A 12,467-nucleotide genomic window follows, 5' to 3' on the forward strand; every position below is an offset into this window, starting at 1 on the left:
GCCCAGAGATGGGAGGTCCTAGGTTCAAATCTGGCCTCAGACCCTTCCCAGCTGTGTGACCCTGGACAGGTCACTTAACCCCCATTGCCTAGCTCTTACCACTCTTCTGCCTTAGAATCAATATTGATTCTAAGAAGGAAGGTAAGGGTTAAAAAAAAAAGTAGAGGATCATGGTTCAAAATGGGGGGAAAAAAGAAGTGATGGTTTCAGATATACTTTTTTTGTTGTTATTTACCAACTAAAACATTTAGAAATAAGAAGACTGTAAAATAAAGATGTGAGAGAAAGCAACCTTTTAAAAATAATTTAAAATGTAGGAATTACGATATTACATAAATGTTATATTTTCAAAAGATGTTATCATCTCTCACTATCCCCAGTAATAGCTCTGGGGAACAAGTTAGTATTACAAGTACTGCCAACATTTTGCAGATGTAGGAACTGATGATGGAGGCTGAAAGAGAGATAAGAACCAGATATAATTAGTTTACAGCAGAACCAAGATTAAAATTCCCATTTCTACAATGAGAAGGGAAATGTGGTATATCCCAAAGTGGTCTACATCTGCAGTCAGGAAGCTCTGACACTTTGCAGTTTGACCATAGGCAAGTTACTTAGCCTGTTGGAAGACTAGTAGTATTTGAAACAATCATGTCCGTTATGAAGGAAAGTTAAGTGTAAACCTTAAAGTTCTATATAAGTGGGAACTATCACTACAGATATGACTATGACTGACATAGCTAAATCTATAAACAATTTGTAGCCTAATAGTGGGTATTATATTGGATAATTGTATTGTAATTTGAGTAAAATAGCCAGGAGTACCGATATATTAACTTATTTTTTTTTTAACCCTTACCTTTCGTCTTAGAATCAATACTGTGTATTGGTTCCAAGGCAGAAGAGTGGTAAGGGCTAGGCAATGGGGGTCAAGTGACTTGACCAGGGTCACACAGCTGGGAAGTGTCTGAGGTCAGATTTGAACCTAGAACCTCCCAGTCTCTAGGCCTGGCTCTCAATCCACTGAGCTACCCAGTTGCCCCCCTATTAACTGACTTTATTGCAAATTTTACATAAACAGGAATGGAAATAATTTTTTCAGGGTTCAGAAATTTTAGTTCTCTGTGGACAACTGCCACTTTTCTCTAACCAAACTGTGAAAGTGAGCACTAGGGAAGCCAAAATATGGGAGTTAAAAAAGTCAGACTAGGAATTACCACAACTCTTTCCTCACACTAATATTTTGTCTTCCCCTCCCAATACATAAGGTTCCTTCAAATCCAAGTTCAAGAAATGCATCCCCCTAGCAGCCATAAGAAAGCTGTTATTTCAGACAAAGCTTAGAGTGTGACATTGTTTTAAACCCTTTAAAATAGGGAAGTTTCTTACTTTTGGGAGACAGGGGTAGAGGATAAGGTATACTCAGACATACTGCCTTCTCCAGCACCTGCCAAAGAGACAAAATTTAGAATATGCGAACATAAAGAAACGGGGAAGCACAAAGTTTCTATTACCCAGTCAGCAATAATGAATTCCCCAGCATCACTACATCTAACATGCCCACCTGTTCAGGGCAGCTTGGAAGAAGCAGCCCCAGAAACACTACTTTGGACCCTACTGTTTGACTATAATAACCACTACACTGAATTCTCAAGAAGTTCCACTTTGCTTCGAAGTTAATCTGAGAATACCACATATTTCAATCACGAAATTCAAGGACGAGAACTAAATTTCTCTAAATACAATCTGGTTAATATTTTTTTTTCCTTTCTAGCAGGAATTAATAAGATGATCTAGTTGATTAATGAAATGGATGACATGGAGAAAGTATTAAGTCTATAAACAAGGAGTTTGGCGAGTTATTTCTCTTTCCTTGGAAAAATAAGAAGCAAGTGCTTTGATAGTGGCTTCAAAATTGTTCACTATTAATTAAAATCTTCATCGGTTTCAGAGCCAGTAAAATGCTGGCACAATAAAATACTAATGAAAGTTATCTATAAGAATCTGTTCTTCGTTTACATCACCATGTCTTAGCTTTAGTGAAAAGTTTGTCAACTGGCACATCAGGACTCTGCCAACCTACTCTGCCCAAGTCCTCCAGCTTTTGTGGCCCTCTCCCTTGCACTTTACCATGTCCCAATATGGACAATGGTTATGTGCATACATGTCCTATCTCCCCTACTAAAAAAGGTAGGCTCCTTGAAGGCAGGCCCTGAGTTTTTGTTGTTGTTGTTATTGTTGTTTTTAAGCCTTACCTAACATCTTAGAATCACTACTGTGTATTGGTTCCAAGGCAGAAGATCGGTAAGGGCTAGGCAATGGGGGTTAAGTGACTTGCTGAGGGTCACACGTCTAGGAAATGTCTCCGGCCACTTTTGAACGCAGGACTTCCGATCTCTAAGCCTAACTATCTACTGAGCCACCTAGCAACCCCTTGCATAGATCCTTCTAATTGTCCTTTTCGCAGCCTAGTCTGATGAAAGAGGCATCACAATCCCTTAAAGGGGCCTGGGTTCAAATCCTAACCCTGATGCTTCCGACCTGTGATCTAGAACTAAGTTAGGTCGTCTCTCTGGGCCTCAGTTTGCTCATCTGTAAAATGGGAGAGCTGAAACTGATCCTCCCTAAGGTCCTTGAAAGCTCGGAGAAGTCCGACAAACCTCCCTCCGGTTCGCCCCAGTCCTCCCGCCTAGCATTCTGGTCCCAGGACAAGAGCCTTTCCCTCTCACCGAATATTCCGACCCAAGGCCAAAAATGTCTCCCTCAGCGTCCGGGTTCCTAGGACTCGTATGCTCAAAAAAAAAGTCTCGCCGGGCTCTGCAATCCCAACCGAAACACCCAAGTTAAACGGGAAGGGAACGCGGCGCCACAGAAAGCGACCAATCACCGCGAGGGTCACAAAGTTCTTCGAGTTTCCGACCAATAGAAAAGCGGATCAGGACGCGAAGAATTTCAGGCAAGTCTTTCCTCCTCGCCGCACATGACATTTCACTTGTATTAGCGTACTTCCAAAAGATCGCTGGGAAATGTAGTTCTTTCGTGTCCTCCTTTCTCATCCCTCCCCGGGACGAAAAGCTGTTGCCTCTTCCCAGAACACTTAGTGGCGCGTAATCCGTCTGGCTTGCCAGATCTCCTCATCCGATCCTAAGCGTGCACAGGGGTAAACTTGTCGAAACTACTTTCTCTCCCTAGGCAGCCATACAGGCATCTCTGTGTTCTCTGCTCAAGTTCTCCCAAATATTCTCATTTCTCTCCTATGCACAACGCAACCTATCCATGCCCGTTGATATTGAAAGAGTCTAGTCTATCTCCTCTCTCAAAGAAGCTATAGGGGATCCACCCGACATGCTGGGGGTCATTCTCCTCAAATTTTTTTCCTTCTGTTGCCTCATAATGACAACATATTGCTTTTAAAGAACGCAAAACCTCTACTACAATGTAAAGAAAAACAGCTTTGACTAATGAATAGAATTGAACAACCTAGTCCACACAGAAAGGAAAATTTCAGGTTGGAGAAAGAAACATACGTTTTTGGATATGGCTATTGTGCGGATTTATTTTACTTGTTACAAATCTCCCCTACCACTACTTTGTGTTTTTAATTTGGGGAAAGAAAGAGAGATTAGTAAGGGTTAGTAATAATGATGTCTTAAAGGGCTATTTTCACATAAGGAAAGAGAAGGAAGTTCAAATTCCATGACAAACAAATGTTTTGAAATGAAAGCACAGAATTATATACTTAAAGCAAGTGATATGAAATAGTTTCATGGTTTCATATAGAGCCTTTTTTTGGTTGCATATTTTGCTTTATGTATAGAAATGCTTTTTATATTAAGCCCAGTAATTGTTTGTTTGTTTTTAAAATGTGTCATGAGGGCATCCTTTCTCCCTCTACCCCAAAGTTGATTGCAAACCGTTATCAATACCCTCATTGTCCTCATTGAGTTATTCAGTGGTCTGTTGCTTTGGTCATTGCTTGGTGCCTATGCAGATATTCCTTGTCTGGGTCCAGTCCACAACACACAAGATTTGTGGAGCTTATTTCCAATCATATGTGACTGAAAGGACTTTAACACTATGATGATAAGGGAGACTTCCTAACTGACTGAGGAACTGGATACTTTAGGAACTTTAAGTGGGATATGACAAAGTTTCCTTATTAGCTCTTCAGCCAGAGCTCAGTGAATCTAGACCTAGTCTTCCTCTTGACTTTAAAGCAAAAGGACTGCTTTGAGTTGTCCTTGAGTTGCTTCCTGAGAGCCTGGAAGAAGAGGATCAGCTGGGTTTGTTCCTTTATTGGGCCCCCAAATCCAAGACTACTGGGGCAGAACCCTGTATACAGATATAGTCATTATTTGGGTGTTTTTGCTTAATTGTTTTTCTTTGATAACAGGGAAGGTTCAGTTAAGGATGATGAGGGGAGGGATTTTTCCAGAAATAATTAATGTAAAGCTAAATCAATAAAATGGGTGTTTTAAAGTCATGATTTAAAGGAAGGTTTTAAAGGCTTATAATTTGAGAAACCTAAAACCAAGTACAATTTCCATAAAGAAGAAATGTTTCTTACCACATTTGTTTCTGAAGAAAACAGTTTTTAGTGTTCTAAAATTAACCACTCCTGAGCCTAACCAGCCATGTGTCTGCTTAATACAATATACTAGATAAATAGATATTAAAGAATTCCTGTACCTGCAAATCAGCATTGAATGGATTAGTCAGTGTCTTGTGTTAAATACGGAAAGATATGTTTTTGGAGGAGGATTGGCATTTACTCAAAATACACATAAACAAGAACAGTTATTAATAAGAGGGAGAATGGAACAATGTTTGCATATGTACTATGTGTTGGGATTTGGAAGTTTTGCTAAATTATTTTTCTGATTTAGCAAGACAAAACTTTTACAATCTTGATACTTAACTTCACAAAACAAATGTTTCTAACATGGGAATTTTGGCTCAATTTGCTCCAAATATTAAGAATGTAGATCTAAGCATATAAAAATTTTAAACTGACAGTGTGGAAACATAGGGACAGAAGAGTGTAATGGCAGAGTCAAAGAAGAGTTGGAGAAAATAGGGAAATAAATTATAGGAAGATTCTGAGAACCAAATTCAATTCATTTAATATTTAGTAAATACCAATTATATTAAGACCCTGTGATGAAGTTAGGGATACAAAGATGAAAAACAGCACATTTCTGCTTTCAAGGAGTTTAAGTTGGGCTGAAGTAGGGAAAGCAAAAACAATGTATACAGATCTAAGAGATGGTGTGGGGTTGCCATTTAGCCCACTTGTTATGTTATATGAATCTGTCTCAAGGTGACTCATAGGGAGACAAAAATAGTTATCTTTAATAAATACCCCCCACACCCTTTTCCAAGAGATTGTTCCTTAAAGAGCAAGGAGGGCCCCAAGATCTATATCCAAGGCTTGCCCCCTTTCCCACTAGATGCCAGTTCCACAATCAACATACATATTAAATAGAAACAAAACCTATTTATTCAAGTAGATAATCAGAGAATTAGAAATTCTCAAGAAATCAGAGAATGTATATATAGGAGACTATATACTGGATAACACAAACTAATTCTTCCATTGGAAGTAAGATAGCTCAGCTCAACCAGGAAAAAGAGTCCCAGATCTCATCCACTAGGAAATTCCCCCCAAATCTCTGTATGGTAAGTTGGAAAATACAAACATATTTTGGCTTTTCCCCAGAGTATCCACATCACACACATGAAGAAAGGTTGGAATTACACTTCTCTTGTCTTGAAATTAGAAATCAGAAGAGCTCAGATTTCTTTCTCTTTCACTCTCATCAACTCTACCCTGCTCTTATGTTGTTTTAGGACAACGAGTAATTAATTTCCACCAATGGAGAGTCCTATACATCTGGTCCTTTGAGCCAAGGATTACACAGATAAATATAATAATAAAGATGTGATGGAGTAAAAAAAAACCCATTCATTTGAAGCACTATAGGAAAGTTTGAAGTGGAATAAACATTATTTAATAAGGGTGAGGCACAGGAAAGGAAGTTAGAAAAGACTTTGGCAATTAATCAATCTACCAACAAGCATTTATGAAAGTCTACAATTTTTGTTAGGATCTGGATATACAAATACAAAGGATGAAACAATCTCTATTTGCCATTCTAAATTCAAATTTGGAAAATAATAACAAAATTCATCTGGAAGAACAAAAGTTCAAGAATAGGAGAGAGAAGGGAAGAAGGGAGACAATTTGGATCATATAACATTAAAAAACTCATGTGGAAATTTGTTATTACATGTAATTGATAATATATATATTCCATTTTGGGAGAGGGACATGATAACAGGGACATTTATACTATATGCAGAACAAATATAAGGAGAAAAAATAAAAATAAACAGAAAGATAGATGAGAGGGAATAAGCAATAAAGGAGATTCAGAAAGACTTTGTGTAGAAGATGATACTTGAACTGAATTTTTTTTTTACTTGAACTGAATCTTGAAGGAAGAAAGAAATTCTATGAAGTAGAGATGAGGTTAGAGGTATGAAGTAGAGTAGAGGGATTGAGGGACAGCCACTGCAAAGGTACAAAAATGGGAGATCTCACACAAAGATGGCATGAGTTAGCAACAGAAGGAAGGCCAATCTGCTAGAATCAAAGAATATAGGAGATGGAGTAATGTTTTACACACTATTGAACAAATAGTTCTAGTTAGCTTTCACTTGAGCAACTCATAACACATCACAGAGAACTGGCAAAACTCCCTATCTCTACGTCTTTCATGGCTTAGCTTTAGTCTTTCAACTAGGATCTCCAATACAGCAAGGCAATCTTTTACTTCTCTCCTACTCACCACAGTGGTTGTTCTAAACCTCTCTTGTCTCCTGTTCCTACAACAACCCCTTCTTCAGTCTCTCAGTTGAGGTCTCATATTTCATCAAGAAACCATTTATTCCCTCTTTTCCCATTCTCTATGTTTAAGTTCTTTCCCTTTCTCTCTATTTTAAATCCGTTGGCATCATCCACCACTACTGCCTCCTTAGTTTCTGATGAAGAGGTGGTCCTTCTCCTTTCCAAAGCCAACCTCTATGGAGCCTTGCTCTCATCCCTTCCTATCTTTTCTAGCAGATTGCCTTCCCAAGTCATGTAGAGTCAACAAGCATTTACTATGTGATAAATACTAGTATGGGATATTCAGATACCTACCTCTGATGTGAGCATTTGCCAAACCCTCTTCAGAGCTGCTTTCCCCCACTGGTGTTTTCATCTGTGGCTTCAAGAAGTTGTAGCATGCACAGCAGCCACACCTTAGTAAACTTATCTCAGCAAGCTGAGGGTAATGGACAGGCCTCAAACCCACTGGCAAGTTAGAGCATTTCTACCATTTTCTTTATCCTCTAGCTGTAAGTGTCTATCCCTCTATGTTTACCTTGTAACCATAGAATATCAAGACAGGTCAAGACTAGAAAAGCATTTGTGAATCATCTGTTTTGTGCCAGACACTGTGATAAATGCTGAGGATACAAAGAAAAGGTTTTTTTTTCCCTTGAAATTTTTTATTTAATTAATTAATTTAGAATATTTTTCGATGGTTACATGATTCATATTCTTTCCTTCTCCTCCTCCCATCCTTCCTCCCGTGGCCAATGAACAATTCCACTGGGTTTTACATGTGTCATTGATCCAGACTTATTTCCATATGATTAATATTTGCATTAGAGTGATCATTTAGAGTCTACAGCCCCAATCATATACCCATCAACCCATGTAATCAGACAGTTGTTTTTCTTCTGCATTTCTGTTCCCACAGTTCTTTCTCTGGATGTGGATAGTGTTCTTTCTCATAAGTCCCTCACAATTGTCTTTGATCATTGCATTGCTGCAAGTAGAGAAGTCCATTACATTTGATTGTACCACAGTGTATCAGTCTCGGTGTATAATGTTCTACTGGTTCTACTCCTCTCAATCTGCATCAATTCCTGGAGGTCTTTCTAGTTCACATGGAATTCCTCAGTTCATTATTCCTTTGAGCACAATAGTATTCCATCACCAACATATACCACAATTTGTTCAGCCATTCCCTAATTCAAGGGCATCCCCTCATTTTCCAATTTTTTGCTACCACAAAGATTGTGGCTATAAATATTTTTGTACAAGTCTTTTTCCTTATTATCTCTTTGGGATATAAACCCAGCAATGGTCTGGCTAGATAAAAAGGCAGAGAGTCTTTTAAAGCCCTTTGGACATAGTTCCAAATTGCCCTCCAGAATGGTTAGATCATTTCACAACTCCACCAGCAATGCATTAATGTCCCAATTTCGCAACATCCCCTCCAGCATTCATTACTTTCCTTACAAAGAAAAGTTTAAAAAAAAGCCTCCCTCTCAAGGAGCTCACAGTCTAAAAAAGGGAGACAACATGCAACAGCTATATACAAACGAGCTATATGCAAGATAAGTTGTAGTTAATCAACAAAGGTAAGGAGCCTGCATCAAGGGAGATTAGGAAAGACTTCTTGTAGAACTTGGGATTTTAATTGACATGAAGGAAGTCAAGAAAGCCAGGGGCCAGAGATGAGGAGAGTACAGGCTTGAGGAATAACCAGTGAAAATACTAGATCACAGACTATATAGAGGTGGAAGAAGAAAGTAATATGTAAGAAAAAAAGCCAAGTAGAAAGGAGCTAAATTATTAATGGCTTTGAATGGAAAAGAGAGGATTTTATATTTGTTATTTATTCACAGAAATGATAGGGAACCACTGGAGTTTATCAAATGAGGGAGGAGGAGTAGTGTGACATGGTTATGTCTAAAACTGAACTCATTATCTTTTCCCCCAAAACTCCCTTCTTTCTAGCTTCTTTATTATTATGGAAGATAACACCCTCCATTATTATAGTGCCTAGTACAGAGTAAGTGCTTAATATAGGTTTATTGGTTGATTGATTGTGTTTAAGGTGTTTTAGGGACACTTAGTTCTAGATTCCCATTATACAGTTAGATATGCAAGACTAGCACTCAGGAGAAAGGTTAGAGCTGTCTAAATAGATATGAGATTCATTTGCATAACTAAATCTATAAGAATTTAAATTTAGGTTTTATGCTAAATATGAGAGTGATAAAGTAATATAGTGGTCACCAAATTTAAAATATTAGAGCTTAAGTCAAAATTACTTTTAGCAGCTTTATTTACAAAGAGATGGAAAGAGTGAAAGTTGAAAAATATAGATAAAGAGACAGATTCTAACAAGCCTACCAGCTCTTCTCCAGTGAAGTCAGGCTCAGCTCGGTAGGGGCTTCCCCAAGTCCCTCGTCTCCAAGTGGATTTCCTGGTACTCCTCAGCCAGAAGTCCCAGTGGTGTCTTCAGTTATCGTTCCACCAACGCAGCCTCCTCCAAAGCCAAGGCATGAATCTCAGCCACTCACCTAGTAAACCGACACAGGATCCAGGGAAAAGGTCTCCTCCAAGCTAGGAAAGGAATCTCCAGAACTAATCTCTCCAAACACCAGAAAAGAAATCTCTGGAACCAATCTTTCTAGGAAGGAAATGAATGCTAGACCATGCTCATCTCTTCTTTTGTGCTTCTTTTTTCCCCACATCACTTCCTATCACTTCCTGTCATTCTCTCTTCTTCACAAAAACCAATGGCAATCTTTCAATTTGCCTAGCACTGACCAAATTGGGGGGCGGGTGGGCAATGTCCTTTGGAGCTGTGAGCTTACAAGTGACTCCTGAACTCTCATACTTAATGGTAAGTAGAAGTACTTTATCTTGATTTGATTCCCTAAAAATAGACAAGGGGAGTGTTAATTCTATCTTCACAAATCCATGGAAACTAATTAAATCATGAAATAATAGAAAGAAAGAAGAGAAGAGGGCCTAGGACTGTGTTGGCAAACCTATGGTATTTGTGCCAGGGGGGCTGATCCCCTTCCCCTCTCCACCTCGTCTGAAGACATTTTTCACATCACCCACCCTTCTGCCCAGAAACCCAATGGGAGTACTGCCTTCCTCCCGTCTGTGGTAAGGGGGTGGCTCATATGCTGTGTGAGGGTGTAGTTTCAGCACTCAGTTTCTAAAAAGTTCACCATCATTGGTCTAGGACATAACTTTGGTTTCTGTTTTTCCCTTTTGGACACTCATATGGGAATAAGATCTGAGATGATGAAGGAATAGTCAGATGGGAAAAAAAAAACAAAAGAGAATAGCATCATGAAAACCTAGAAAAGAGAGTATTAAGGTGTCTAGGATAATAAAAAGTGTCAATGACAATAGAGAAGTTAAGAAAGATGAAGATAATGGGAGTGGAAACACCAAGAAAAAGCAACTGCCTGAATACAGAGGTTGAGGGGACATGACAGAGGAGAGACTCTAAATGAACACTCTAATGCAAATACTATCAACAAAGCAATGGGTTCAAATCAAGAAAACATCTAATGCCCAGTGGACTTACGCGTTGGCTATGGGGGGTGGGGGGGAGGAAAAGAAAATGATCTATGTCTTTAATGAATAATGCTTGGAAATGATCAAATAAAATATATTTAAAAAAAAAAGAAAGATGAAGATAGAGAAATGATAACTGGATTTGGCAAATAAAAATCATTAGTAACCTTGTAGAAAACTTTCATTTGAATGATGAAGTCAGGAGTCAGAATGAAGGGATTGAAGAGAAGAGTAAGAAAAGAGAAAGTGGAGGCACAGAGAGTAGACAGTTTTCTTAAGAAGTTCAGACAGAAAAGAGAGGAGAAATATTGGATGACAGCTATTCTCAATGGAATGATGAAGTGAGGGTTTGTTTTGTTTTGTTTTGTTTTTTTGAGAATAGGCGACATAGTGTCAGGAATATTAATGTAGTGTTCCCATAAACTTTGCTGTCTAGTCATTGTAGGTTGAGGTTTTTCCTAATGTCCATATTTTTCTTTTCTGACACTGTTCTTACAAGACCATGTTGCATTTGACATTTATTATTTCCCTTGCTTTTATTTTCTTGGTATCATGTTTTTAAAAATCTAATTTAGTCAATTAGTACTCCTTTAGATAATTTTCTATTTAAAAATTCATCAATAGGACTTCCAGGTCAAGATGGCTACTGAGTAGAAGCAGAGCTCTTCTTCTCCTCTCCACCAATAGAGACAGTGCCTCAAATAGACAAAACCAAAATGAAATGAGCCAAGGAGTTCCACAGTAGGACACAGCATAGAAGGTAGGCAAAGTTAGGGCATTTCCATGCTAAAAGAGGGCAAAATTTTCCCCGCGCAAGCTCATCACTCCTCCCCCATTTCACCTACCTTTCCAGAGTCTGGAAGCATGGGATCAAGCACAGGACAAACTTCTAAGTTCTAAGAGGGTGGCTGGCTAAGATCAACACAGACTTACCTCTAAAAGAAACGACTCAGAACACTGGGAGACTGAGGAAATGTGGAGATAGGGTGCTGGAACTTGGGGAGAGGGGGCGGCTCACAGCAAAATGTCACAGACAACCGTAAAAAGCCCTTGGGCTAAAACTTCTCCAGTGCTCAATACAGAGACTTGCCTACAAGCCACATCCAGACTTCTGCAAGGCAATCTTTAAGTTCTTGGGGACTGGACCTGTCCCTAGGAGCAGCTAGACATTGCTGAGGATGGGATAAAAATTTCCTCAGGGCAAAAACCTCTCCAGAATCCAATACAAAGATCACCCACATTCCTCACTTAGACATCTGACCAAGAAGGAACAAGGCAATGGCCACCAACTACCAGGAACTAAAATCCACAAATACAAAACAAACAAACAAACAAACAAAAAACAACAAGAAGAAATGTTGACCCTTGATAATTTTCATGTAGAAAAAACCCAGACTAAAGAAGAAATAGCAGAAGATGACCAACAATTAAACATACCCAAACCTTAAAAAGAAAAAAAAAAGAAATTGGTCACAAGTTCTTGAAGACTTTAAATCCAAGGTTGTCAGAAAAATTGAAGAGATGTGGAAAGAAAAGTGGGAAATAGTCCAAAAAGAAAATAACAGTTTAAAAGACAGGATCTCCCATTTGGAAATTGAAGCCCAGAAATCAAAGGAAATAATAAGCAAATTGAAGACCAGAAATGACCTGCTGGAAGCCATGAAAAGCAGGATAGATCAAACTAAAAAAGAAAATCAAAAGATCTTAGCTGAAAACCAGTCATTAAAAACTAGAATTGGGCAAGTAGAAGCCAATGATCTCACAAGACAGAAAGAATTAATAAAGCAAAAGAAAAATGACAGATTAGAAAGCAACAAAAATATCTCACTGAGAGGGTGGTTGACCTTGAAAATTAAAGTTGGAGAAACAATTTGAGAATCATAGGCCTACCTGAAAACCTGGGAAAAAAATCAGAAACTTTGACACCATACTACAAGAAATTATCCAAGAAAACTTCCCTGTGATTCTGCAACAAGAGGGCAAAATAGACATTGAAACATGTCTGATAGACCACCTGCTACACTAA

The 12,467-nt window shown here is 38.5% G+C and overlaps 1 protein-coding gene and 1 long non-coding RNA gene across 3 annotated transcripts in view; one reads left to right on the forward strand and one right to left on the reverse strand.

Annotated features, from left to right (window-relative positions):
• The window catches only part of CCDC77 (coiled-coil domain containing 77), a 43,019-nt gene extending 40,155 nt beyond the window's left edge, over positions 1 to 2,864 (reverse strand). The window contains exons 1-2 of one of the 2 annotated variants that reach the window (XM_007503793.3): positions 2,730 to 2,864; positions 1,390 to 1,447 (exon numbers count right to left, since the gene is read on the reverse strand). In XM_007503793.3, coding sequence (XP_007503855.1) covers positions 1,390 to 1,430 — 41 coding nt within the window. In that variant the 5' untranslated portion in view covers positions 1,431 to 1,447; positions 2,730 to 2,864. Of the gene's footprint in view, positions 1 to 1,389; positions 1,448 to 2,255; positions 2,409 to 2,729 lie in introns of those variants that run through there. The other variant, XM_056799094.1, reaches the window with a different exon arrangement.
• A 175-nt stretch (positions 2,865 to 3,039) lies between these two features.
• LOC103103799 (uncharacterized) overlaps positions 3,040 to 12,467 on the forward strand; it is a 28,637-nt gene continuing 19,209 nt past the window's right edge. Inside the window, exon 1 of the long non-coding RNA XR_472714.3 lies at positions 3,040 to 3,508. This is a non-coding gene — a long non-coding RNA (uncharacterized LOC103103799). The remainder of the gene's footprint in view (positions 3,509 to 12,467) is intronic.

The sequence above is a fragment of the Monodelphis domestica genome, chromosome 5, assembly GCF_027887165.1.
Source record: "Monodelphis domestica isolate mMonDom1 chromosome 5, mMonDom1.pri, whole genome shotgun sequence".
Classification (NCBI taxonomy): Eukaryota; Metazoa; Chordata; class Mammalia; order Didelphimorphia; family Didelphidae; genus Monodelphis; species Monodelphis domestica.